Below are 27,194 nucleotides of genomic sequence, written 5' to 3'. Positions count from 1 at the left end.
AGACCAGGATACTGCAGTTGAATTCATCATAAAAACATAACCAGAAGTACTTTTTCTATCATTTTGATCTCCCGCGTAATCACTGTCCGTGTAACCGAACAATTCAGCAACTCCTCCCTTCTTATAGAACATCCCAAAACTGGTTGTGCCTTTTATATACCTTAGAATCCTCTTTGCCGCCATAAAATGAGATTCTGTGGGGTGCTCCATGTACCTGCTGATCAGACTCACAGCAAACATCAAATCAGGACGTGTGGCAGTAAGGTACATAAGACTCCCCACCATTTGCTTGTAAAGGGTGTTATCGACTTGAACTCCTCCTTCATCTCTTGTCAGTTTAAATCCAGGAATAATTGGATTTTTCACTGAGTTGCACTGACCCATATGAAATCTCTCAAGAATTTCATGAGCATATTTGCGTTGACATATAAATATGCCATCATCCTTCTGCAATACCTCGATGCCTAGAAAATATCTCATTTTTCCAAGATCAGTCATGTCGAATTCAGTCATCATGGATTTCTTGAATTTATTGAACATACCTTCATCATTCCCAGTAAATATGAGATCATCAACATAAAGACAACTGATCAAAATTTTACCTCCATCTCCAATTTTAATGAACAAGGTATGTTCATGTGGACATTTGTTGAAGCCTTCTTGCACAAAGTATGACTCTATGCGACTATACCAAGCGCGGGGAGCTTGTTTTAGTCCATACAATGCTTTCTTTAGACGATAAACTTTTGATTCATGCCCCTTTTTTTCATAGCCTGGAGGTTGATCTACAAACACCTCTTCATTAATTTCGCCATGCAGGAAAGCAGATTTGACATCAAGCTGAAAAATGTCCCAACCTTTATGCGCTGCAAGAGAGATTACTATGCGAATCGTATCTAGCCGTGCCACGGGTGCAAAGACTTCAGCGTAGTCAATCCCATATTGTTGACTATACCCCTTAGCAACTAGACGTGCTTTATATTTATCAACCTCCCCGAGCTCATTGAATTTTGTTTTAAAAATCCATTTGACTCCTACAGTTTTAGCCCCCGGTGGCAGATCAGTTAATTCCCACGTCTGGTTTCTCTCTATTGCACAGATTTCAGCATTCATAGCCACCCTCCACTTGTCATCTTTCACGGCATCATCAAAGGATGATGGATCATTGTCGGTGAACAATGCTAGATTGCCAAAATGCAAATCGACTGCCACGTCGTCTGCTCTCCCCAAATGAACGTCGTCTGCCACGTCGTTTGCTCTCCCCAAATGAACGTCGTCTGCCACGTCGTCTGCATCATTCAAATTCACGTCGTCTGCATCACCAAAATCACTTCCCATTTCATATTCTCTCATCCATCGGGGCTGTCTTCTTCTTCTTCCTCGAGATAAAATCAAATTCTCAGAATTTTCAGAATTTTCCCCCAGCTCAGCTTGGTCTTCCACCAGCTCCTCCAGTTGGACTTGACCATCATCTTGCTCAGCACACCCTTCGTTATTACCAAACCCATTCCCCTCTGTTTCCGCAATTGCAAACCCATTTCCTTCCTGTTCTGGAAATGGCTCCCACTCGTCTCCAATTCTCCGTCTGCCATGATCTCCCCACTGGAAATCTGCCTCCTTTTCTTGCCCATGATCTCCCCAATTCCACTGTTTTTCTTCCTCAAAAACCACATCCCTGCTAATGATAATTTTGTTTGAAATTGGATCAAACATACGGTAGGCCTTAGAATTTTCGCTTACCCCCAGAAAAACACACTTGATGCTTTTTGTATCAAGTTTAATTCTTCTTTGAGTTGGAACAGTCGTGAATAGCCATCATGGATTTGGCAAGTTTATTTCATTGTGACATGCAACAAAAAGTGTGAGGTCATCACCACACTTATATGAAGGTTTAGAAATGACCAAATGATCTTAAATATATACAGCCCATTCAAGAATAAAAGTCACTAACCAAGTTCTTGATGTTATAGAAACAATTTAATTAAATAACTTAAACTGTGAAGTGAAGTTTTAATACATGATTTATATTATTTTTTAATATATTTTTTTGAGTAAAAACTCTTTGAACTTTGATACTATATCATAAAATTAATTCAACCCAATAACTTAAATTGTAAGGTAAAGTTATAAAATATGATTTATATTATTATCATATATATTAATATACCGATAAAGATAAACGTTGTTGAAGAAAAGTCCACATATTTTGTGCAAAGTGTCAACATAATTAATATGCTGATAAAAGCGAATAAAAGTGTTGGCAATCCAAGAAATATACAATAAATGATTTTTTCCAAAGCTCACATCGATCACAGTACACACTATAATATATCTTCTTCTCGTTTTTTTGTTGGCTTCTTACGTTCATCGACGACATATCGGCATGACATGCTTTTTTTTTTTTTTCCGGCATGACATGGTTTCTTTCATAAAACTATACATAGCTAGACCACGCACAATGATTGTAGTTATTGGAGGCCGTTTGTTTTATGGAAAATAGATTTTTTTTTATAAAGTGAATTTTGAGAAAATAAATTTTGAAAAAATAAATTGTTTTTTAATGTTTGGTAGTATAATAAAAAATAAATTGAAAAACACTTTCTAGTGTTTAGTAATATCACGGAAAATGAGTTAAAAAATAACTTATTAATGTTTTATTTTTCTCAAGTTTATTTAAAATAATGAGGAACAAATCTTACAAATTAAAAAGTTGTGATAATGAAATTGAAAAAAAATATAATTTCATAAATTATTTCAAATAAAATAAATAATAATCAAAATAACAGAGATCAAATCTAAAAAATAAAAATAAAATGAAAGATGGAGAAATCAAATTTGATAGATAAAAAATTTCAATAAAAAAATAATAAGAAAAAAGCAAATAACAGTTATAAAAACGATGACCAAAATTAATATAAAAATTAAATTTTAAGAGATAAATTTGAAAAATAAATATTTAAAACAAAATATATATAACAATAAAAAATTTAAAGACTAAATTTGATATAATCAGTAAATAATATGACATTTTTAAATTTTTCACAATTTCTGAAAAGTGTTTTCCATTCAAATTTTTTCAGGAAAATACTTTCCTTGAAATCAAGTCAAATTTTTTTTTAGCTGAAATTTTTTTTTATTGACCAACTTTTCTAATGACAAGTAAATAAAAAAAATTTAGAAAGTGATTTTCAGAAAACTAATATAACCTAGTATGTCTAGTAGTGTAAGAACCAATGACAGTGGTCCCGTTTGTTTGCTGGAAAATAATTTTCTCTTGGAGAGTGAATTCCAATAAAGTATTTTCTGATGTTTGGTAGTGTAATGAAAAATAAGTTGGAAAACACTTTACAGTGTTTGATTATGTCATGGAAAATGAGTTGGAAAATAACTTATTAATATTTTATTTTTCTCAAGTTTATTAAAATAATGAGGAACAAATCTTACAAATTAAAAGGTTGAATGAGAATGAAATTGAAAAAAAAAATATAATTTCATAAATTATCTCAAATAAAATAAATAATAATCAAAATAACAGAGATCAAATCTAAAAAATTAAAAAAAAAAAGATGAAGAAATTAAAATAATAATAATCAACATTTCATAAATTATTTCAAATAAAATAACTAACAATTAAAAGAACGAGGATCAAATTTGATAGATGAAAAATTTCAATAAAAAAATAATAAGAAAAAAGAAAAAAAACAATTATAAAAATAAGGACCAAAGTTAATTAAAAAATAAAATTTTAAGAGATGAAATTGAGAAATAAATATTCAAAATAAAATTTATATAGCAATTAAAAGTTTGAGGATCAAATTTGATATAATCAGCAAATAATGATATTTCTAAATTTTTCACAACTTCCGAAAAGTGTTTTCCGCCCAAATTTTTCAGGAAAACACTTTCCTGAAAACCAAGCCAAATTTTCTTTTTATTGGAAAGTGTTTTCCGTTGACCAACTTTCCTAATAGCAAACAAACACAAGAAAGTTTGAAAAGTGATTTTCCGGAAAACAAACACAGCTAAAAAGGAAAACACTTTTCTGAAAACCAAGCCATTTTTTTTTAATTGAAAAGTGTTTTCCGTTAATTAACTATCCTAATAAAAATAAATATAAAAAAAGTCTGAAAAATAATTTCTCAAAAATTACTTTTGAGAAAACAAACATCCATGTTTGTTTGCTGGAAAGTAGTTTTATTTTGGAAAGTGAATTCTTGGGAAAGTGAATTCCGAGAAAGTATTTTTTGATGTTTGGTGGTGTAATGAAAAATGAGTTGAAAAACACTTTCCAGTGTTTGGTTATGTCATAGAAAATGAGCTGGAAAATAACTTATTAATATTTTATTTTTCTCAAGTTTATTAAAATAACAAGAAACAAACCTTACAAATTAAAAAGTTGAATGAGAATGAAATTGAAAAAAAAAAATATAATTTCATAAATTATCTCAAATAAAATAAATAATAATCAAAATAATAGAGATCAAATTAAAAAAATTAAAAAAAAATAAAAAGATGAAGAAATTAAAATAATAATAATCAACATTTCATAAATTATTTCAAATAAAATAAGTAACAATCAAAAGAATGAGGACTAAATTTGATAGATAAAAATTTTCAATAAAAATATGATAAGAAAAAAGCAAATAACAATTATAAAAATAAGAACCAAAGTTAATATAAAAATAAAATTTTAAGAGATGAAATTGAAAAATAAATATTCAAAACAAAATATATATATAACAATCAAAAGTTTGAAGATAAAATTTGATATAATCAGCAAATAATGACATTTCTAAATTTTTCACAACTTCCGGAAAGTGTTTTCTGCTCAAATTTTTCAGGAAAACACTTTTCTGAAAACTAAGCCAAATTTTCCTTTTACTGGAAAGTATTTTCCATTTATCAACTTTCCTACCGACAAATAAACACAAGAAAATTTGAAAAAATGATTTTTTCGGAAACCACTTTCCAGAAAACAAACATAGCTAAAGGAAAAATACTTTCCTGAAAACTAAGTTAATTTTTTTTTTTATTGAAATTGAATAGAAAATATTTTTTATTAATTAACTTTTTTAATAACAAACAAATATAGAAAAGTTTGAAAAATAATTCTATGTAAACTATTTTTTTGGAAAATAAACATGGCTAAAAGGCATTCTGGAGAACAAAATAAGCAGTAGCTAAGAGTAAATGAGTGAAATTACATAAATGCCAGCGCATGAAATGTGGAGAACTGAGAAGAGAGACAGAGACAAGTGTCTCAGATCTGTGACTCTATTAATGTGGTTTCTGCCAACTTTTTTATTTCTCAGACTGCCAATGTGTACTTATCTCACTCACTTTTGTCCTCATTTCGTTATAAATATAAGCATTTCCGAACCCTTTCTCTCTCCCACATCAAAGACACTTTCATCTCTCTCTGTCACTACACAGAGCCTGGCTAGTTTGTGTTCGTTTCTTCTCTGAAAATGGCTGTTGGGTTTCCGCTTTTGCTTGCATTATTCTTGCTCTTCATTGGCTCTGCCTCAGCTTCTACTTACATGGAAGGTAATGCTAGCTAAGTACTAATTTCTATGTTTAATGTTCTGACCCCATTTAACTGGCTTAGACAAGGAAGATTTAGCATAATAGTGTCATAGTGTGTTCATTGAGTTGGGGTTTTTTGTGTTTTTTTTCTCTTTTGGCATACATACGTGCTTATAGTGCAAAATTTTTCTTGTTTGCTGGGCTTTTGGCAGTTAATGTCTCGTTTGATTTTTTAGTCTACAAGGTTGAATCTTTATGCTTCATACATATAAAACCTTCTTTCAGGGCTTTACCGTAAGATTTAGTGATGGATTTTCTCCTCTCCTTTTCACCTTTACTTGCTATTTACAGTTTCACATCCATTTTCAAAGATTCCCCAAAAGAGAAAGTTAGGTTACTCTTAGATTTAGAGTGGCCATCAAAGAAAGAGGGATGCAGATTTGGTTCTCTACTTTCTTTAGCACATTTCTTTGCTGACTACTAATTTCACTTTCTCATTTTGACTTGGTCTGCTCTCTGTCTCCAGGCTTTCTCAAAAATGGCAACTTTGAAGAGAAACCAAAACCTGGTGCCATCAGAAAAACAGTCCTTAAAGGAAAAAATGCACTCCCCAGCTGGGAAATCAATGGCTTCGTAGAGTACATCTCTGCTGGGCCACAACCCGGTGGCATGTACTTTAATGTGGCTCATGGTGTCCATGCGGTAAGGCTAGGCAATGAGGCCTCAATTTCTCAAACAATAACGATAAAAGCAGGCTCTCTTTATGCCCTAACTTTTGGTGCTTCAAGAACTTGTGCTCAAGACGAGGTGTTGAGAGTCTTAGTTGTGTTGGGATATTTCCAGAACTCAAACACACACAATTTACGTGGTTCGGCAACTTGCCTACTCCACGGAGCTACTGGTTTGTATTAATGAAGCTTTACAAACAATACAAACAACAATACAAGGAGGAGGAGAAAATCTTCTCAACTCAACTCAACTCTCCTTAGCTCTCTCTCTGTTTTCTCTCTGTGTTTCTCTCTGTTTTCGTGTTACCCAGGCTCTCCTTGGCAGCTTCTTCTTATAGCAGAGGTAGGAGATAATTATCTCCAACTTTGGTCAAATATGGCAACCACCGATATTGCCACCTTGCAGCCACTGCCCACCGTCCTTGCCGCCATCCTTGACGCCGCCAGCAGTCATTGTTGACGCCGTCATGCAGCCAGCTTGTGTCCATACATAACAAGTTGGTCCTGTGTTTGGGGACCTGCCTTTGCAGACTCTGTATAATAGTAATGGTGGAGACACTTATGCTTGGGGATTTAGACTCAATGCCACTGTTGTTAAAGTGACATTCTACAATACCGGGGTCCAAGAGGACCCTGCGTGTGGACCACTCATTGATGCAGTTGCTATCAAGGAGCTCCTTCCACCAATGCCCACAAGAGGTAATGATAACTAACTCTATTGTTTTGATGTTCTGTCTTTGGTTTAGAGAATTTGTGGGGCTTGTTTTAGCTGTATTTTTGTGATTTCTTGTCTGATTTTGTTTTGCCAGATTATTTTCTGTATTACTTGTTTTTGTGGGATTGCATGTCGAGGCTGTTGCAAATGTAGAGACTATTTTTCATTGGCTTGGATCTTCAACTTTCAATGCCTTTACATTTGATGCTCTAGCCTCACACATTGTTTGTAGATCCATCCAAGATTGCGCTTTAGTTAGTTGCTCGGTTTATCTGGTTGGCTTGAGCCCACAATTTTTGGTTTCTAATGCATACATGATATTGAAGATGGTAATTTGATTTGAGATACCATCACTTTGTCAATCTTGTCAAACATAGGATACACTTGACTCGAGATGCAGTCTTGTTTATCCATCTGAAGTTCCAAACTCCTGCCGATTCTCTTTGAATGGTTGCGATTGAAGTGATATATGTATCTGTGATGGTGATAGTTAAGTTGCTGCCATGGTTAAATAATTTTGAAGTTAAATGTTTGCTCTAAAACATGTAAAATTTTCAAATTTGATTTCTATTTTCTTTCATAAGAGTTTGATGATAGCTTCTCTGATCTATTGATGGTTGTAAATGATGTCTTGTAGATAACCTTGTAAGGAATCATGGCTTTGAGGAGGGTCCTCATCGGTTAGTAAACACCTCCAATGGCATCCTCCTTCCTCCAAAACTAGAAGATCTCACATCTCCACTCCCTGGCTGGATGATTGAATCACTTAAAGCCGTGAAGTTCATTGACAAAAGGCACTTCAATGTTCCCTTTGGACTTGCTGCTGTTGAGCTTGTTGCAGGACGAGAAAGTGCAATTGCCCAAATCCTCAGAACAGCTCCCAACAAAGTCTACAGTCTCGCATTCACAATCGGAGACGCAAGGAATGGTTGCCATGGATCCATGATGGTCGAGGCATTCGCCGCTGGTGATACGTTTAAAGTTCCATTCGAATCCAAAGGAAAGGGTGAATCCAAGACCGTAAGTTTCAAGTTCAAAGCCATTTCAGCTAGGACAAGAATTACATTTTACAGTTCATACTACCATACTAGGATTGATGACTACGGATCCCTTTGTGGTCCTATACTTGATGAAGTTAGGGTATCCCCTATTGCTTAGGTGCTAGTTCTATCTTGGTGCTTCCATCATTAGAAAACTACATGTTCCTGGTTTTTATATAGTATCATCCGTCGAGGCACATGCTCTACTTTTGTATCTATCTAGGCCATGTGGTCTTTTGCTGTTGTATGATGTTGCCTTCACGTGGTGTCAGAAGAAAGAGCCTTATGGATAAGATGATGGTAGAAACTATGTAATTTACTATTTCTAGGATGTGTAATGGCAACAGCTTTATTTACTCAAGTGCGTATGATCGAAAATTAAAAGTATTTCAAGAAAATGAAATTAATTATTCGAATAAGTAATTAAATGAATGCAGTGTAAATACCTGGCAAAAAGTGAAATCATCGTAACAGCCCATTTCACGCTAAATTTAATTAAAAAGAAATTAGCTCCAGCAAGATTTCCTGGCAATTCATACAATAATTATCAGCAACAATTATTTGATCGCTTATAGATATAAATAAGTAATAATTAACTGATTTAACTGAGTTGGAAGCCTTTTTTAATTGCTTAGATATATCTGAACAGCAGCAAATGCAGGGGAGGAAACAGTGTCGAATATTTTATCAGGAACAAGATAGAATACTTGCAACAGAAAAGGATCCTGGTCAAGTTCTTGAAGCTGCTGGTGTAAGACTCCGAGTTTTTAATGTAGAGATGGCTGTTGAGAAGATCAATTGGCTCCTTTTTTCTGTGTTTTCTGCAGGGAAAAGGGTTTATTCGTTTTTTTCTTTTTTTTATTCTCAGTTTTGGTTTTGCGGTTCTGTTCTTCACTCAAGAGGCCGGTTAAACCCTGCCACGTAGTTTTTTAAATTGGTTTTTAGTAATTTGGCTAATTTCCTTTTTTCTCTTGCGTTCATTGAGGTTTCGCACGGACGAATTAAATGGTAGGGGTGTGGGAAAAAAAAATCCTTTCCTCTCTAATATTTATATTATTTAAGCCGATTGAATTTATCAAAATCAAATAATATTGATATTATAAATAATAATAAATTAAAAATTTTTTAAAAAAATAAATATCATAGATTAAATGAAAGGTCAAAATTCCAGACTCAATTTATATACTATATATATATATATATTTATCTTTATGATTTGAATATTTATTTTTATTTATTTAAAAATATTTCTACCATAAAATTATTATTAGTGATCTTCTCATTAGATATATATACACGCGCGCGCACACCTCGTAATACAATAACAAGCACAAACACGCTCTTAAACTTAACGTTTATAGTTTATGTACAAGCCAGCTCCAAATAAAGGGTTACTAAAGTGGCTATATTTTTTCATTATTGTATTTTTAAATCGATAGTTGGCTGAATTCTAAAACATACTCTAAATAATATATTAGTTTTTAACTTAAAAGGATATTTTTAAAATATTTTTAATTCATGAACATGAAATTTATGGTTATTTACAAAACACAATTAATAATAAATCTTCGTCAATTAAGAAAATATTATAACGCTCCATGCAGTTGGGGGGACCGTTGCTGCATATTATGAGTTCATGACGACCTGGATTCGGACCGGTTGAACATGGAACTGCTGGACCCAAGCTTCAACAAGACGTGGCCCGGACAAAAGCATGCTTCCATAATAGAGTTTCGGGGCCAGATCACAGATAAAAAAAGATTTGAAAGTATGGTAATAATCTTTTAAAATATTTTTTATTTAAAAATATATTAAAATAATATTTTTTATTTTTTAAAAATTATTTTTAATATTAGTATTTTAAAATAATCTGAAAAAATAAAATAAAAAATAAAAAACTTTCATTTTTTTTTAAAAAACACTTCCAAAATAAAATGCTAAACACTATCAAAGGACTACCACGCGCTGGAGTTGCTTGGCCCACCATGAATTTATGATATATTTTTATTTTTTAAGTTGGGTTTTAATATTTTTAAAATTATTTTTTATTTTAAAATATTTTAAAATAATATTTTTTATTTTTTAAAAATTATTTTTGAAATTAATATTTTAAAATAATCTGAAATCATAAAATAAAAAATAAAAAACTTTCATTTTTTTTAAAAACACTTCCAAAATAAAATGCTAAACACTACCAAATGACTACCCCGCACTGGAGTTGCATGGCCCACCATGAATTTATGATATAGTTTTATTTTTTTAAGTTGGTTTTTAATATTTTTAAAATTATTTTTTATTTTAAAATATTTTAAATTAATATTTTTTATTTTAAAATTTTTATTTTTAATATTAAAAATTTAATTTAAAAAATATTTTTTAAAAACATAACGCATAAATAATAAACAGCTCTTAAATGGTATTTAAAAATATAATAATGATTGTTTTTTAAAGTATTTTTTACTTGAAAATATGTAAAATTAATTTTTATTATTTTAAAAAATATATTTTTAATATTAATATATCTAGAATATGAAAAAAATAAAAAAATAATTTTGAACAAAAAATAATTTTAAAATTTACTGAATTTCATTTAAAATGTAATATATACATGATTTTAGAGTTTATTTAATAATGTAGTTGAAGTATTTTTTACTTAGAAATATATCAAAATAATATATTTTTATTTTTTAACAATAATTTTTAATATTAATACATAAAAATAATTTAAAAATATCTAAAATGTATTAATTTGAAGTAAAATATTTTTAAAAAATTATAAAAACAAATAGAAAATTACTCTGATTTGGGAGCCAGATTCCAGTCACTCACTGAACTGGCATCACTCCAGGGGATGGCTCCTCTGACACATATCCTATGAACGTGCAACGGCACACGTGCAGATCACGTGAGTATTGACGGGGCGTTTCTAGGCGTCAACGAAAAAGACAAATTTATCGCGCTGTCTTTCTTGGAATCTCTTTCAGCTTTTTGCTTCCTCAAAGACTTGTGTTTTCTCACGCCTCACGGCTCTGACATATTCCACCCAATAGCCGGGTTTTTTTTTTTTTTTTTTATCTTATCTATTTCTATATATAAAATTCTCGTAGACAAAACAATATTGTTTTATTAGAGGAAATTTTGTGTTGTTTTGTTTTTTGTTTTGTTTTTTGCCATAGTATAATTTCATTCTGTATTATTTGTGTGGTTACATCAATAATCAGTGAAAGTTTTTTAGATATATATTTAAGGATTTTAAAAAAATATCTATCTCGACATTCTAAATTTTATACGCTCAATGATAAAACCTCGAATATGCACTGGTTAAAAAAATAAAATGCTAAGTATGCTTATAATTCTTTACTGCATGGTGTGTGGCATATATTAATTAAGTCTAATGATGGTAAAATCACAGATCTTCAATCTCTATTATGATTTTATTAAATACATGAATTATTTATAAGAATTCACATTTTGAAAATATTCATGTTTTCAAGACTGCAATACTACTCTTTAAAATAATTTTTTTTTTGAAAATATACTAAAATATTTTTTTAAATTTTCTATATTAATGTATTAAAATCATAAAAAAATATTAATTTAATATTTTATTAAAAAAAAACAACTTACAAGGAAGTAGAAACCATTCCAAACATCCATTTTCCATTGTTAGCCAGTTTTGGTCAAAACGGTTTGCGTTTCCAAGAATAATTTGTCATGTATATCCTTTCTCAAATTTAAAAGGTATTTGAGACTATATTTGTGATAATTTTTTAATTTTTTTGAAAATTTATTAAAACAATTTTTTTAATATTAATATATTAAAATGATGTAAAAATATAAAAAAATATTTTAAATAAAAAAAAATAATTTCTTTATGAAACAATGTAATTTCAAAAGTCACCTTCTCAACATTTTTTTCTTTTTTCTTTTTAATATCTCCTTTTTCTGTATAGGTATAAAAAAAGGCCCCTCTAGCAAAACCAGCTTTCCTCTTTCATCTCCCAATTATTGCGGCCACAATCAACGTTCGATCTAACCCTTTAGCTTTAAATTCACACTCTCCCTCTCTCGCTCACACACATTTTGCATTTCCATCCAAAAACTAGGATCCAATCCGTTTCCACTGATTTATTATTTTGCTTTGTTTTGGATCTCCGTATTGTTGGATTCAAGAGAAATGTCGAAAGCTGGTGCATTGGATCTCGCTACTGGTCTTGGAGGAAAGATCGATAAAAGTGATGTTCTCACTGCTGTCGAGAAGTACTCTTCTTCCTTCTCTATTCATGCTTGATTTGATCTTTCTCTTTCTTATTTATATTGTTTTGTTTTAAATTCTGCCTAATTAGCTTGATCATTACACCTTTCTCCTAGCTTGTACTGACCAAGATTTGATGACTCCATTAACCACAGAGCTTCAGCCTGGTTTGATAAGAACAATGGTTGTGCATATTCCCACTTTCTTGAATCTGACATGTAAATCATTTATTTTTCTGAATTCAGAAATCATAACAAGTAGAAGGTGATTGTACCAATTTTATTCTGTTCTTTTTTTGTTTCGAAAACGAAATGATTAGATTAGATATGCCTGCTTTAATTTGAGTTCGGGGAAATTACAAAGAAAACAGATAAAACAGTAACATGGGTTGGCTAGCATGTGAACTTGGAACTGAATGTTGGCTTCCACACGATTTGTCCTTTTCCATGGCTATACCACTACGGGTGTGTTTAGCTGTGGTTGCAGTTTGAAAAAACGTAGCTTTTTTAGTAGAAAGCATTTTTAGTTGCTGCTAGTTGGATGTTTGGGATTAAGGTGGCTTTTGCTTTTTCCCCAGCCACAGTGTTTGGTTATCAAATAAAAGTGTGGTTTAATTTGTGGAGCCTGCCAAATGAGGTCTAACCTCGGTTATGGTAAAGCAATTTTTTCATGCTTTCTTGAACCGTAATTCTGCTTTTATTATCTTCTTCCCGCTTTTCCTACATTGAAAAATCGATGGACCATTTTAAACTATGCAATTCAAACACTCCAGCGTGTACTTGGAGAAACAAAAGTTTGGTTTTACCTATAATAAACACTCCATCAGATTTACACAAATCATCCCTATAAGGTTTAGAGAGTTTTCATAGATGGATCTTCATGGGTCCTTGATGCCAGCACAAACAGCAAGAGACACATTTTTTATGTTTTGATAATCACATGCTTTTTATTTAATTTGAAGTTATGAATTCACTACTCGTTCTTTAATCATTTTACCTTTTAAAACAGTTTTAACCAAACATTTTTTTACTGTTTTTTATTCAGTAACTACTTCAACAACAGTTTTAACCGAACACATATTTTTATAAGCACCCAAACCAAACAATCACCTTTCAATCATGACTACATATCAGGTTTACCTTGCATATCTAGTGTGTTACAGGCTGTTTAGAAATCAGGTTTTTGTTTGCTTTTAATGTTTTTTTAGAATAGTGAATTATATCTGTTGTACATGGAAATTGGATCACAAAAGAACCACATGAATATTCCTAGATTGTTTAGGGGATTGATGGGGCTACTTTCTAGGGAAATTCTCAGAAAGGACTTGAAGGATTAAGGAATAATGAAAAATCCCAAGAGTCCCTCTTTTGTGCAAAAGATAGAATTTTATTTTTGCATGCAAGTGATTTTTTATTAATTATTTTTCTTGAGCTACTATAGAAGGCATTGTTATTGATGGTTAAGACTCAGGGTGTTTGGGATTATGGTGCAGAGTGATTTTCAAAATAGCTTTTTGCTTGAAAATGCATCAAAATAAATTTTTTTCATATTTGTTTTTTAATTTTTGACATCAACTCTTTAAAACCATCAGAAAACACTAAAAAGTATCAATTTAATGCCTTTTCAAGCCTAAAGCACTTCTGGAAAGCACCTAAAAACAGAAGCAAAAGCTGCAGTCTAAAGTTTGAGTTTGGTGCTTGTGTAATCAATCGAAACTTCCTGGAAATTCTTATGCGGCATTTGTGAACTTTTAGGTTTTCAAACCTTAAATTTTCTTGAATCTTATTGAAATTTTTTTATGAAAATCTTATATTGACAATCCAGGTATGAGAAGTATCATGTCTGTTATGGAGGTGATGAGGAAGAGAGAAAAGCCAACTACTCTGACATGGTAAGAGAAGGTCGAGTCAACTATCCTCTTAAGAATGACCTTCATGTATTTCCTGCAGATAAGCTGTTCCTTTCAGTTTCCTTCGCCTTATATTTAGCTTTGGAAAACTTTTAGTTTCTCCTTGCGTATTTATAGTCTCAGAGGGATGTATAATTGAACTTTTTTATTTTCCTTTTCAATTGGTCTCTAAACTAAGTGCTAATTGATTTTGCATAATGCTCGAAACGTTTTATTGATATATTCCTTGAGTCATAAAAACATTAATATGATACTGCATGCAGTGTCCATTTCATAGCTCATAATATGTCTGAGAAGCTAAGTTTCTTGTTATCCCTTATATGAGTTACTAAATATAAATTGGTTTGCTTGAAACCAAACAGTTAAATTTTAAATGGTACCCTGATCCATGCAAAAACCTCTTGAAACAATATTTTGGAAACTTCCATGGAAGTTTTCCCTTGCAACTTCTATCAAGACAAGGATGAATAATGTTCTTTTATCATCAAGTTTATTAGCCATAAAGTTAGATTATCCTAAATCAAATCAGTCAGCTAGAGATGCAACATGTATCTTGGTGCTATTAATCTTCTGTAATGTTTCTATTTGAGTGTGAAGAATTGAAATATTTTGTTGAAATAAGAATAACCTGTTTATTTTCTTTTGGATGCGAACTTATTGCTGCTCCAAACAGTGATATTTAACCTATACCTATTAACTCATCACATTTAAACTACAGGTTAATAAATATTATGATCTTGTTACCAGCTTTTATGAGTTTGGCTGGGGGGAGTCTTTCCATTTTGCTCCTAGGTACCCTTTTTGTGTCTTCTACATTTTATATTGAGGTTTTTGCATATTTTAAGGCTGATCACAACAGCTATTTATAAGTCTGATTGCAAGTAAAATATTTCTTGTTTCAGATTCAAAGGGGAGTCTCTTCGCGAGAGCATCAAGCGACATGAACACTTTCTCGCATTACAACTTGGCCTGAAACCTGGACAGAAGGTTTAGCCTCTTCTACAGAATATTGTCAAACCAAGTGGAGATCTACTTCATTTAATGACTTTGATGCATTGACTTGACCTCTTTTTGTTCAAATAGGTGTTGGATGTAGGATGTGGAATTGGTGGGCCTTTAAGAGAAATTGCTCGATTCAGGTGAGTGGCAAAAATTTCCTTTCCCTGATAATGCCAGTAAAAAAGTAGGGTTCAAATTTAAGCTATGCTAACTGCATACTGACTTTATTCATAGGTTTGTCATGTGCATCATCTTGGATTTTGTTTTGTAGTCATTGCTGAATCCCTATATGGTGTTAGGTTTTTGAATGGCTGCTATCACCAGCTGGCTTCATATTTCACTTGATGTAAACTATCTTACCGGGAAGCAAAGCAACTAATAATTGTTTGACAGGCATCCTACTCTGCTTCTTGTTATGACATAATTGCGGTAGTGATTTGGTGGTCTTTTCAAATCTTAATGGGAAGCGGTAGAACCAATTGTTGGACTGGTATCCTACTTTTCTCTGTTGCTGTAAACAATGTTTGTAGTCCTTTGGTAGTATTTGCAACATGGATCGTGCAAATGCTGGGCCTCATCTGGAAGTAGCTCAAGTATTAACTGTTGGATGAAATCTTACTGTTCATGTTGACAAATAAGCTCACATTCTTTGCATTGAATTCCTATCCACGAGAGTGCTTTAGACATATCATAATTTTTATGGTGATGTGCTGCAGCTCAACATCAGTAACAGGGTTGAACAACAATGAGTATCAGATATCAAGGGGAAAGGTGCATGCCTATCCTTTTCATCTATGTCAGTTAAAAGAGTTGTGTACTTGTATTTGGTGGATTATCTGAAATTGATCAACTTTATTTGATTTCCATACTTTTCACTTTCAATTTGTTTGCCATGATGTTTTCAAAATGGCATTGAAGCTCACTGCCTATATTACTTTGCAGGAACTAAATCGCATTGCAGGAGTTGACGGGACCTGTGATTTTGTGAAGGTTGGTTCTGTTCTTGGTGTAAATTCAAGTTCTTGTTGAGTTCCTATCTATTAAGCACTTTTGTTTTGTTCTATCTTTATTCTTTTGCCAATTTGGTGTACCTGGTTTAAAATTTTAACATATAAATGCCATGCACGAGTTCTAGGATATGATTTTTATATTTGCAGTGACCTGTAATTTTAGTTGTTTCTTGATATACAGGGTGATTTCATGAAAATGCCATTCCCTGATAACATTTTTGATGCTGTATATGCAATTGAAGCTACCTGCCATGCACCAGATGCAGTATGTTCCTAGAAAAACTCTCTCAACTTATATTTCCTGGTATCTTTGTGTCACATATATATATGTAGACAAGTATTTATGTACGTAAATAGGTATCTCTCTCTCTCTCTCTCTCTCTCTCTGACCTTTGTAACATTCTGTATTTTCTGAACAGTATGGATGCTACAGTGAGATTTACAGGGTATTGAAGCCAGGACAATGTTTTGCTGCATATGAGTGGTGCATGACTGATTCTTTCGATCCACATAACCAAGAACATCAAAAAATTAAGGTTAGATATTTTAGCTGTCTAAAAAGGCCTCCTGTTTTCTATTAGTGATTTCAATCTTCATGGCCGTGAATTTAACATATTTTTAATCGGCGCAGGCAGAAATAGAGATTGGCGATGGCCTTCCAGACATCAGGTTGACTGGACAATGCATTGATGCTCTAAAGAAAGCTGGTTTTGAGGTCAGTAAAGAATGTCTCTCTCTTTTTCATAGTTGATATCTGAAACATTTGATCGTGATAATGGTCGTCATTACTCTGTCTATGAAGGTCATGTGGTCAAAAGATCTTGCAGTGGGCTCACCTGTGCCATGGTACTTGCCTTTGGACACAAGTCACTTCTCACTGAGTAGCTTCCGTTTAACAGCTGTTGGGAGATTCTTTACAAAAAATATGGTAAATATTGGTCCATGCTGTTTGGTTCCTGTACCTTTATCACCCAATTATTTGCTACTCCAAAGCGAATGAACTTATATTTCTGATTATTGCAGCCCTCGTGGATGGTTAACTGGTAATTCACCTTGCAGGTCAAAGCACTGGAATTTGTAGGACTTGCTCCCAAAGGAAGTCAAAGGGTTCAAGATTTTCTTGAGAAGGCTGCAGAGGGATTAGTTGGAGGTGGAAGGTGAGTCTTTCTGTTATCATGTTAGCTGCCTTTGTGGACCCTTATGTTCAGCCCATACAGACATACAGTGCTTGTGTATTTTACCTAACTGACCACCTTACGAGACCATTTTGAGCCTCAAGCAGGCGCCTTTTTTTTTTCTCACCCTTGTATGTTGGTCCAGCGCAGCTTATAACAAGCATCTCCAGGCCAACAAATGGCTGGGATGCTTCCACCTTGAATTTTTCTTTTTCCTGACAAAACGTTAGGAGGAATTCCTCATATTAGCTCTATTGTCCTGGATTGCTTATGGGTTACTTATGAGTAGCATGTGAGCAAAAGAATTCACGGATTTTTAATATACCATAAAATTTATCTTCAACAATTGTTGAAGTTTATGATCATGAGGTTTTCTAATACTTACGTTACCATAATAATGACGGTATTTTATTATTATGCCTTCCAGGAAGGAGATTTTCACCCCGCTGTTTTTCTTCGTGGCTCGGAAGCCATATTCAGGGAGCCAGTGATCTGGTGCAAGCTCTGCTGCTTTAGTTATTTAAATCTTCCTGGGCATCGTGATGGGTAGTGTGTTTCTTAGACTGACTTTTGACAATGCCAGGCCACTACTGTCTTGTGATTATCTCAAAACTCTCCAGTTTTCCGAGTTGATTTGTGTTGTTCCTCTTGATATTTGCTCGATAAATTTCATCGGCTTTCTGTCCTCAACCAATCCAACGGGCAAAACTTCACACTAACGTGACATTTTTATTTTTCTGCCACCAACCTTCTGAATTCTGATGGCATCATGCTGCTGGTCCCCGAGTGGAGTCGTTATTCTGTCAATATACAAGTCAAATGCTGCCATGGGGCTGTTACGTATTTTTTGTATTTTTCGTCGTATTCATTCACCCCACGACATTGAATTATGGTTCTAGTCAGCCGGTTGATCATATTTTTGGATTGTCAGATACCAGTTGTCTGTTGGGCTGTCATTTGAGTTGAAGAGATTCTGCAAATATTGTGATAGGCGATGAAAGATGAAGTATGCTCAAATAAATTCATGGTGAGCATGACACATCTCAGGGAGATATTATCATCTTTGAATGGTAACAGGACATTGTTCGCTATCCGATGCGGATCTGTCTAATTTTAAAAAAAAAATATTTAAAATAAAGATTTGATGGTTGCTCATAGACTTTCTAAAACTTGAAAAAATGAATATATAAAAACAGAAAAAAAAAAAGATTTAAATTTGCCAAACACATTAACAGGCTCATAAACTTTCTAAAACTTAATAGTATTTTTTTCTAAAACAATTTTATCAAATATATAGTAAAAATAAAAATAAAAGATCACATACTTGAATTCAATTAAAAAAAAAAATACTATGCTAAACCTGCAAATAGAAACAAACGGGGAGTTATCTCGTAAAACTTGCAAATTAGATTATTGACTATAAAGTTTAATGACCTAGTATTTTTAAAATTTTATTTTTTATTTAACTATTTTTTTATATAAAAAAAATAGATTATACTACGATGTTATGATATTTTTTTGATACTTTAATAACCATATAAAAATAAATTAAAATAAATCATTTACTCTTGATCCTTATAAACACATCATATAAGAACTAAATTAAAAAAAAAATCAATAAAAAATCAACAATATAAATTACTATTATAATCCACATTATTAATTATTAATAGGTGTGGAAACAATATATTCTCCCCATCTTTTAACTTTATTTATAATAATAATTATTATAATATAATTGTTAGTGACCACTGAATTATTTTCTGTCGCATGCCATATGCAATGCTGTGTTTTATGCGGAATTTGCCAATTGGCATTGCAGTCATCTAGCGAACGCAATTTTGGATTCTCCGGCAAGTTGCCAAGACGGCATCTTATTATAATTAAAGCATTGTTTTGTTTTTATATTTTAAAAAATTTAAAATGTTTTTATTTTTTTTACTTTAAAATAATATTTAAATAAAAAAATATTTTAAAAAACAATTACAATTATACTCCCAAACAATTACTAAATTTCGAACATTAAAGACCTCGGAAGAAGATCTAGGAATATTGTGCTTTGATTTAATTAACATAGGAAGTGATGAAGTGTTTCTACGCAAAGCCGTCTTCGGATATAGCACTTTTTCTCTACGTTCCAGTCCTTTTGTCTTTTGAAAGACCAACATTGCATCTTTTTTACAATTTTCCCCCTTGATTTTATGATTTAAAAAAATAAAAAGAGGATCACAATAAAAGAAAAATAAAATAAAGCAGAGCAATTGTATGATTTAAAACAAAAGCCATAAATTAATCTCATAAATAAGGGCGGTTGATAGTCCGCTTGCCTCGCGAGCAATGTTTCTTATGTAGATCTATGAATAAATCCTTACGGAAAAACTTTAATGGCCTTGAAAACCCTACACAAAAGAAAATGTGAAAAAAGCGTTAAAACGAAAACGAAAGTAAGGAACCAATAAGCTGCAACTTGACTTCTGACTTTAGGGTCTAGAATCAAAGTGATTTTTAAAAATATCTTTTATTTTTTAAATGTGTTAAAATAATTTTTTTAATCATAAAAAATACTAAAAACTATAAATTTAATATATTTTTAAAATACAACAAACACAATCAGCGAGTGAGAATCAAACAAAAAGCGTAAACACAAATTCGTGTAATTAATACACAAAATTAAAATAAAAAATAAGTTAATATGGTAGTTTGGCTAAATAATATATTTTTTTATGTAATTATTGAAAACACATAGATCGATAGATGCAACAAAAAGGGAGCAATCAAAGATTCTAGTCATGCGTGGTAGGCAGGCTTGCGAATCTTTGCCAATGTTTGGCAGGTGGGGGAAGAAAAGACAACGTGTACTTTTTCGAAACCCGCTCCTATTTAGGTCAAAAGAAGGCACTATTGCTCTTACAGAATTGCCTTGATCATCACGGAAAGGTTAATAAAAATGTTAATATATATGTGTACTAGAGAGCTCTTTTTAATGACCTATGGATTCTTTTATTATTTCTAATTGGACGATCCCTTAATCCAATTGACTGGGTCTTATAAATAGATTTTTTTTTTTTTAATTTTTACTGGAGATTAGGAATAGACAGATTATAACTGACCGGATTTATCACCATTTTAGCTACTTTAGCGGCTCGGCCAACTACTCAGGATTCTCGATTATTTTATTTTTGATGTTAAGTGTTTAGTTCCAAGAAATATATGAAGAAAAACACCCCTGTAACTGTCCGTCGAAGAAAATTGATGATCTGTTATGATGATGTTACCAGCATCAAGTAAACCCTTCATGTTCAAATTTCATTTTCATCATTGAATTCTGAGAAACGTTTCTGCGATTCTTAAGAGTTCATCGATAGCCATTGATAACTTCCACCCACGACGACCTCCCATTAATTTTTAAACCTCCACCTAATGCTGTTACGCTGGCAAAGTCTTTTACTAAAACGGTGATGCTCCAGGTCATGACGCATTCTTTGTTAATTAAGACACCACGCTACTCATTAATTTAAGGTTGTCTGTCTAGTTTGCGTTTAGTTTGGTTTTTTCGGGGGGGATGGGGGTGTTCATAAATGGAATCAAAAGAAGATCTCAAATATTCCACCAGAAAGGACCCAGATCTTATGAAAAAGACTTCAGCTTGTAGTTTTGTTCAGCAATTTGAGGTACATGTTCTCGTGTAAATTAAAGAGATATCACAGTGTTTCTGGACACCCAACAAGTTGATGACCTACTTTTCTCCCCTTAATCACCAACCTTTTTACCAGAACATCATGGATCTTGTCTCTGATAAGCTAAAAAAAAAAAAAACACCATGGATTTTATTTTTGTTGACGAATAACCAACCTAAGAGCATCACCACATAGATAAAAATATTAACTCATTAGAAATATAAGTATAAGCAGGAAATTAAGAATATTCATTATTAAAAGAACAAACACGCTTGAGATTTGAGAATGGAAAATGAAAGCATCTTCTGGGTTCAATAAAATAAAAGATTCAACAGATTTTTTCTGCAGAACATTAACTATCTTCCCTTATCTGTTCGTCGCTGTCAAATAGAATTGAGAATGAGCTCTCTTACGTCCAGAACCCTCGTGACTGCCTCTGGATTGCTGGCGCTGCTAGTGGCGCCGCCGCAGCCGCAGCCGTGTTGGTGGGGATGGGGGTGGTTGTTGTGGTGGTCGTCAGCGTGAGGCGGCGGATGGTAGTACACGCGAGCAGTTTGTGGGCAATGAGAATGAAATCTTGCAGCTATTCGAAACATCTCCATATACTTTCCCCCCATATTCAGATCTTGTATGTGTATATTCCTGAGTCTCTCTCTCGAAAATATTATTTCTTAGCAAAAAAAAAATACAGAGAGAGAGAGACTAGAAAAGGAAAACGAAGCAGAAGATGAGTTGCTAGAAAACGTCCCAAACGTCAGAACCCATGAAACAGAAGAGATTGGTTTGTGTTTAGGGTATAAATAAGGCTTGTTGAATATATATATCGGCTGGTTTCTGTCTATGTCCAGCTGGACTTTCCTTTCAAATGTAATATTACAACATATTTTGGGCTTCGTTTCCTAATTAATTTCACATCTTTCATATTTATTTTGTTAGGTAAATGTGCCTATTTGCATAATGTGCCCTCGCATTCTACGAAATTCTATTATCGGTAACTTACTTTTCTTCTTTTAGTCCTTTTTTATACGTTTCTATCATGGAAGAAAATAATGAAAAATGTTACAGGGCAAGCAAGCTTCGGAGAGCCATTACCACGTTATTTTCGTTGTGGTTTTGACCACGAATCTTTGTTCATTTTGAATAATCTACAATATATTATTAATTTTTATTTATATTATGATGTGATATTTTATTTGTTGGGTTGAGTAATAACCACGAGGATAATTAAGAAGCCGCCAGAAATTTATATTTCAAGGTATGAAAAGGTTTGAATCAATATCCCCGCAATAGAGTTGGAAAGATGAGCTATTCAATATGTAATTGTTTGGTCTTGATTTTTTTTTAATAGTTACATGTTAAAATTACATTTGATTAGTGTTATGAAACAAAATAAAAAAAAAATATTAATTGCTATAAAACTAGATAATAATTTTTTTATTATTTTTACCATTATCAATCAGAGCTAGTTGAAGTAAATACATAGATAAACAAAACTTATTTATTATTTTTGCACTATGACGGTTAATTCATTTATTTTGATAAACTACATTAAATTATAATTAACTATTTTTAAGATAAAAAAAAAAAACACGTTTATCTTTTTTCTAAAGTGGAGGAGGGAATATTTTTTAACTACTGAGCCTTAAATACGATGAGAAATATCCTCTTACGTGACAAAAGATGTTTAATTTTACTTACAGGGGTCAAATTGAAACTCTTTATAGTAGAGGGACTCGATTTACTATATAATTATATCTGTCAATTGAAAAATCACTAAATAAAAAATGTGCTTGTCATACGTAGAGCCACGCTATGTCAAGAACCAAAACGTGCAAGGATGTTGAGACTTCATACAGTACACGTGTGCACTCTTTATTGATCATTTATATCTTGACGCTTGCAATTTTAATTTTTCCATTTTCTGAAAAAAGAAAAGAAAACGATGGTGATAAATAGAGCAAAGATAAAGGGCTTCGTTGCAATTGCTTTCCATGTTTAAAGGAGGTGGGAAAACCGCGTTGTTTCCTTGAATGTTCGCGTACCGTTCGCCGCGTAGTGACCCGTGACTCCGGTTGTTAGGAGGTCGATGGTTGCATCATCGTTCATTTATGCCCCTGAGTCTTATGCTAATTACAAAATCTATCCATGTATTGTTCCTCTCCTGACATGAAAGATTGACGTCACGCGCCAATGACCTTCTGGGTGGTCACCGCCCCATCAAAGCTGGACGGGTGAAAGAAATATTTGATTGCAAATCAATCCCTTCAATTTGCGTGAATAAAGATATGTTTTTTTTTTTTTCCAGTTTATACATTAATTAAAAAATAAAAAAAAAAATTAAACAGTGTAACTCAACTAAGTATACTAAATTTATCTTCTAGAAATTACCCGTTCAACTTTAAAATTACTAGAGGCTTTTATGATCGTGAACTTCAAAGCATATAAAATTAATTGAGGTACGCATAAGCTAATCCAGACACTCATATTAATTAAAAAAATTAAACAAAATTTTAAAATTAAAAAAATATATATATTAATCAATTGACTAATTTGGTTGTTCTGACAATTTAAAGGGTGCGCATACCTATTATCTCAATATAATATATTCATAATAATAAATTATTCTAAAATTCAAAATAAAAATGTTAAAAAAAGAACCATCTTTTGACATACAAGTTTATACTTTTTATATATATATATATAAAAAAGCAGTGAAATAAAAAAACTAAAATAGTAAATCTCTTTCGTCGTCGAAATAATAAATGTGGGGATAAAAAAATCTCTCTGTTCACGATTACGAACTCAAAGTGGATTTGCAAACATCAAACCACGAACATCTCCACGATTAAACACAATTATTTAAAACACGTCGTCATTATTCTCCATAATCATGAACCTCATGCTACCCTTGTACAATAAAACGAAGCCACGGCTACTCCTCTGTTTTTAAAAAACACGTTTTTTTTAAAAAAATTATTTTTTATATTTTTTAATTATTTTGATATGTTAATATTTAAAAAAAATTAAAAAAATATTTTAATATATTTTCAAATAAAAAAATACCTTAACCATAACTATTATCAACCAGCACTCATCTTTCTCCTTAGTCAACGGCAAGAAAAACGAGAAAAGGTTAGCTTCCCAAAAGTAGAGAAAATCGAAGACACCGCAACATTATAAGAGCGTTTTCAGTAAAAATCTTTTTTGAAAAAACAACACACTGTTATAACATATTTAAAAGAAGAGCAAAATCTAGAATGCTGCGGACAACACAAGGCAAACTTATCTCCAATGAAGAAGCTAAATGTAAATGAAAAGTTAAAAATAAAAAAAATTAATATTTTAGTTTTTTTTTTTTGCTTGTTTTGCACACTTCAAGGGGAAGTCAAACAAAATATTAAAATGTCTTTTCTCTCCCACAAATGCTATTCCTATAAATCTCTTCAAAGAGCCAAAACCAACAAAGTGGGACCACTAGAAAAAATAAACCAATTAAATATAGTCATGTGAAAAAAAAATATATCAAACTTATTAAAAAATAATAAAACACTTGTTTCTTCCACTCCAATATAAATGGCTTTTCAAATGGCTTTTTTCCATTGAATAGATATGGTAAAAAAAAATATATCTATACTATTCAAAATGCTATTTTATTAATTTAGCTTTTCAAAATAGCATTTTGCATTGGAGATGCTCTTACAAGTCACGGGTCACTGACTATTCTCTCAGAGTATAAAAATGCACGACACAATTTTGAATAAAATAAGAGGGAGAGAAAAAATAAAAAAAAAATCCTCGAGGTGTATCAAAACCTCTATGATAAAATCACCAATCTAATTAAAAATATCTATAAATCTAATAACATTAAAAAAAAAATCACCAATAATAAATGAATCACTAAAATTGCTCAAAGATTACCAGCTCAATTGTATTTTGAAAGTTATCTAACCTACTCCGATCATTATTGATGATATTTTTTTAGTATCGTTAAATTTATATTATCAATATTTTTTAATAATATTAATGATATCATTATCAGAGCTTTAATATGCCCTGATATTTTCGTTACTTTTTGTATATTCTCTCTCTTAGAATATTATAAGAAAAGAGAGAAACAAAGAAAAATAAAGAATAAAACATCTTAGTTACATTAAAGTTTTAATGACAACATGTTAATATCGTCAGAAAAATCTTGATATAATAAATCCAACAAATAAATATATAATTTATAAACAGTAATAAGAGTAGACTAAACGAGTCACTCAAAAGCAAGTGAGCCTGATAATTTTTAGAACATCTCGCGTGGTCCACACTGTTCAATATCAGTTATATTTTTTAAAAATTTATTTTATCAATTTTTTTAATAATATCAATAATATAATAGTTAAAATTTTAGCAGGCCTCCAAGATTATTTTTTTCTGTGTCTCTCTTCTATTTTCTTATTGTAAACTGTGCTAGTTATTTACAATTTTAAAATATATACACACCACTCACTATTTATATATGACTTTTTGAAATGTTTTCTTTTTCTAGATATTTTTTTATACTGTGTTATATATATATATATATTTTTGTCTTAGAGCGTGTTTGACAGTGTGTAGCGGTTGCTTTTCAAATAGCTTTCGTGCCGAAATACATGCCAATGATTTTTTTTCATTTTTTTTAAAAATCATTTTTGACATCAGCACATCAAAAACGATCCAAAAGTACAAACCGAACTCAATTTAGCAAAAAAAAAAAAAATTGAATTAGGCAAAACACCGTTTGAACGCAATGCCAAACGGTGTCTTAGACTCCACGTAAACTTAATATTATAATCATAGTTTTGAAATCTGGTCTAACTTGATAGATTTATTCGAGATCCGGTAAACTCGGGGCTATAACTGGGTCAAATCAAATAAAAAATAATAAAAAAAAATCTAATATGATCCAATTAAAAACTTGATTACAAATCATTAATTTTTATTTTAATTTTTTTTAAAAATAATATGAATAACCAGATCAAATAACGCGGCCAAAAACTAAAACCCATACCTACCTTAGACCGGGAGAGCCAGCAGGCTTGGCCTAAAATCTATAAGCACTAGACGGTCTTTGAATGCGCTCGGAGTGAAATAAATAACATCGTAAATTTCCGCTCGAATCTCGAGGTTGAAGAAACCAGTTTTAAGCAACAAGGTAAAATTCAACGGTAATAATCTCTCTATCCTATGCACGTGGAAGGAAATCCGAGTACGTTTTTTACAGGGAACCTCCTCGGGATTCTCACTACTCCTGGTTTTTAAGTTTTAAAGATAGCATAAAATGATTTAGTTACTACCATAAATTGATTATTTTACTCATCACTTCACATTAAAAATAATAAATTATAATTTTTGTAATTTTAACACCATTTAAAAACAATTAGATTATAAACTTCGAGTTCTGGTTCTAATATGAATACGTGTTTTATTAGATGTGAAAAATAGAATTGACTTTAAGTGTGGAAACCAATTAAAAAAGCAGCACAGGCTTTATTGCTTACCTACTCGGAACAAAAGCAAATCAGATGAACCTCCCCTGGTCGATTATTGAAGGGAATTGTCTTGGTCTCCCATTTGAATGGAATTATTCTGGGCCTCTGGGATCTTTCTGATTAAAAAAATAATAATACTTCAAGTCCCGAGCGGTCAGGTTCAGACAGGACAAGGGACTGGCGATCCACTCGAATTTAAAAAATTCCAGGCACTCGAGAGCTTTGCGCAAACTCCAACCAATCCGAACCCGTTCCGTGAAGGAAAATGTTTCCATACATCTACGCTTGGTTCGCTATCATCTGATCGCATACTTAGCCTAACCGGACATAAATATTACGGCGTAATTTAAAATTGTTTTTTTTAAATATTATTTTTTAAAAAAATTAAAATAATTTTTTTTATATTTATGAATTTTTTTATATGTTGATTTTAAAATTAAATTTTTTAAAAAATAACAAAATATTATTTTAATATATTTCTAAAATAAAATATATTTTAAAAAAATAATGTTATTATATTCGTAACTTGTTTTGATTGAAAACTTTACTTGTATTAATTTTGTTTATTTAACGTTATGAAAAATTGTTGTACAAGCAATATGAACATTAAATTTCACAAGAATCCCATTCGCCCAAGTTGAAAA

General features: G+C 31.7%; 1 protein-coding gene and 1 non-coding gene across 2 annotated transcripts; both read left to right on the top strand.

Moving 5' to 3' along the window:
• The first annotated feature begins 5,382 nt into the window (after positions 1–5,382).
• LOC118027719 (protein TEEBE) lies at positions 5,383–8,370 on the top strand. Its single transcript, XR_012170718.1, has 4 exons — positions 5,383–5,547; positions 6,053–6,348; positions 6,728–6,953; positions 7,607–8,370. It is a non-coding gene; the product is annotated as a protein TEEBE (transcript).
• Positions 8,371–11,993: 3,623 nt separating this feature from the next.
• LOC118027720 (cycloartenol-C-24-methyltransferase) lies at positions 11,994–18,047 on the top strand. The gene is made up of 13 exons (XM_035031169.2): positions 11,994–12,269; positions 14,089–14,155; positions 14,892–14,965; positions 15,076–15,160; positions 15,257–15,312; positions 15,889–15,943; positions 16,115–16,162; positions 16,364–16,447; positions 16,602–16,718; positions 16,814–16,897; positions 16,985–17,110; positions 17,242–17,339; positions 17,785–18,047. The coding sequence occupies exons 1-13, from the start codon at positions 12,187–12,189 to the stop codon at positions 17,846–17,848; spliced, it is 1,041 nt and encodes a 346-aa protein (XP_034887060.1). The 5' UTR covers positions 11,994–12,186; the 3' UTR covers positions 17,849–18,047.
• The last annotated feature ends 9,147 nt before the right edge of the window (positions 18,048–27,194 follow it).

This window comes from Populus alba, chromosome 9, assembly GCF_005239225.2.
Source record: "Populus alba chromosome 9, ASM523922v2, whole genome shotgun sequence".
In the NCBI taxonomy this organism is placed as follows: Eukaryota; Viridiplantae; Streptophyta; class Magnoliopsida; order Malpighiales; family Salicaceae; genus Populus; species Populus alba.
The sequence above is the reverse complement of the archived record's forward strand: the minus strand, read 5'-3'. Positions and strand labels throughout refer to the sequence as shown.